This window comes from Rutidosis leptorrhynchoides, chromosome 1 (assembly GCF_046630445.1).
Source record: "Rutidosis leptorrhynchoides isolate AG116_Rl617_1_P2 chromosome 1, CSIRO_AGI_Rlap_v1, whole genome shotgun sequence".
Taxonomy (NCBI): domain Eukaryota; kingdom Viridiplantae; phylum Streptophyta; class Magnoliopsida; order Asterales; family Asteraceae; genus Rutidosis; species Rutidosis leptorrhynchoides.
The window spans coordinates 536,993,522-536,994,863 of NC_092333.1; the positions used below are offsets into that span (position 1 = coordinate 536,993,522).

General features: G+C 48.3%; 1 protein-coding gene across 1 annotated transcript; it reads right to left on the reverse strand.

The window, feature by feature from the left end:
• On the reverse strand, positions 1–766 carry LOC139842632 (uncharacterized mitochondrial protein AtMg00810-like). The gene is made up of 3 exons (XM_071832752.1): positions 617–766; positions 406–535; positions 1–230 (listed from the first exon to the last, which is right to left on the reverse strand). The coding sequence occupies exons 1-3, from the start codon at positions 764–766 to the stop codon at positions 1–3; spliced, it is 510 nt and encodes a 169-aa protein (XP_071688853.1).
• Between the last annotated feature and the right edge of the window lie 576 nt (positions 767–1,342).

Consider the following 1,342-nt stretch of genomic DNA (forward strand, 5'->3'; position numbering starts at 1 on the left):
CTAACAGCCCCCCGCAGTTGGAGCGGGAGTAGGACGGACGCTCAAACTGGATCGAAATTCATCAAACAGTACAGCTGGAAGGCCTTTCGTGAAGATGTCGGCATACTGATAGCGGGAATTAACATGAAGAACACGCACATGTCCCTTAATCACAAGATCACGCACAAAATGTATGTCAATCTCGTGTTTCGTGCGCTGGTGCTGAACTGGTACCTGACATGTAAACGGCACTAACGTTGTCACAATACACAATAGTAGCTGAAAATAACGGGCATTGGAGTTCGCGGAGGAGGTTGCGGAGCCAACACGTTTCCGCGACGGCATTAGCGACCCCGCGATACTCGGCCTCTGCACTGGATCAAGAAGGTGTCAGTTGCCGCTTAGAAGACCATGAAAGAAGATTACTGCCCAAGAAAACACAATACCCTGATGTGGAGCGACGGGTGCTGGGGCAACCAGCCCAATCAGCATCCGAGTAAGTAGTCAGTGCTGGAGTAGAGGACGTGTAAAGCTGTAAACCGTGGTCTAAAGTACCCTGAATATAACGTAAAATCTGCTTGAGTGCGGACCAATGCTACTCACGAGGGTCATGCATGAAGAGGCATATCTGCTGAACTGCAAAAGCAATGTCAGGTCGAGTAAAGGTGAGATACTGAAGAGCCCCAGCAAGGCTCCGATATAGAGTCGGATTAGCGACCGGAGGACTTGATGTGCCCAGTTTGGAACTGGTCTCAATGGGTGTGCGACTCGGGTGACAACATGTCATAGCAACACACTCAATAATCTCAGTCGCATACTTCTTCTAAGATAAGAACATCCCCGAAGAATCGTGTGTAACAGAAACTCCCAAAAAATAATTAAGTGGACCCAGATCGGTCATAGAGAACTCGCAATGTAAAGATGTGATGACCCGCTGTAGAAAAGTGTCGGACGAGGCTGTCAAAACAATATCATCAAAATAAAGAAGTAGATAGGCAGTGTCAGTTCCCTGTCGATATATGAACAAGGAAGTGTCACATCGACTCTGCTGAAAACCAACGCTCTGAGCGTATCCAGCAAAATGCTGGTACCATGCACGAGGAGCCTGCTTTAACCCGTAAAGGGATTTCTGCAGGAGACAAACATGATCGGGTCTTGAAGGGTCACGAACACCTGGGGCTGGTGCATATACACAGTCTCAGTAAGATGGCCTTGAAGAAAGGCATTCTTGACATTAAGCTGATGAACCGGCCAATGTCTAGAAATGGCTAAGCTGAGAACGGTCCGAATGGTAGCCGGTTTAACAACCGGACTAAATGTCTAGTCGCAGTCGATACCAACCTGCTGACAGCGACCATTGGGA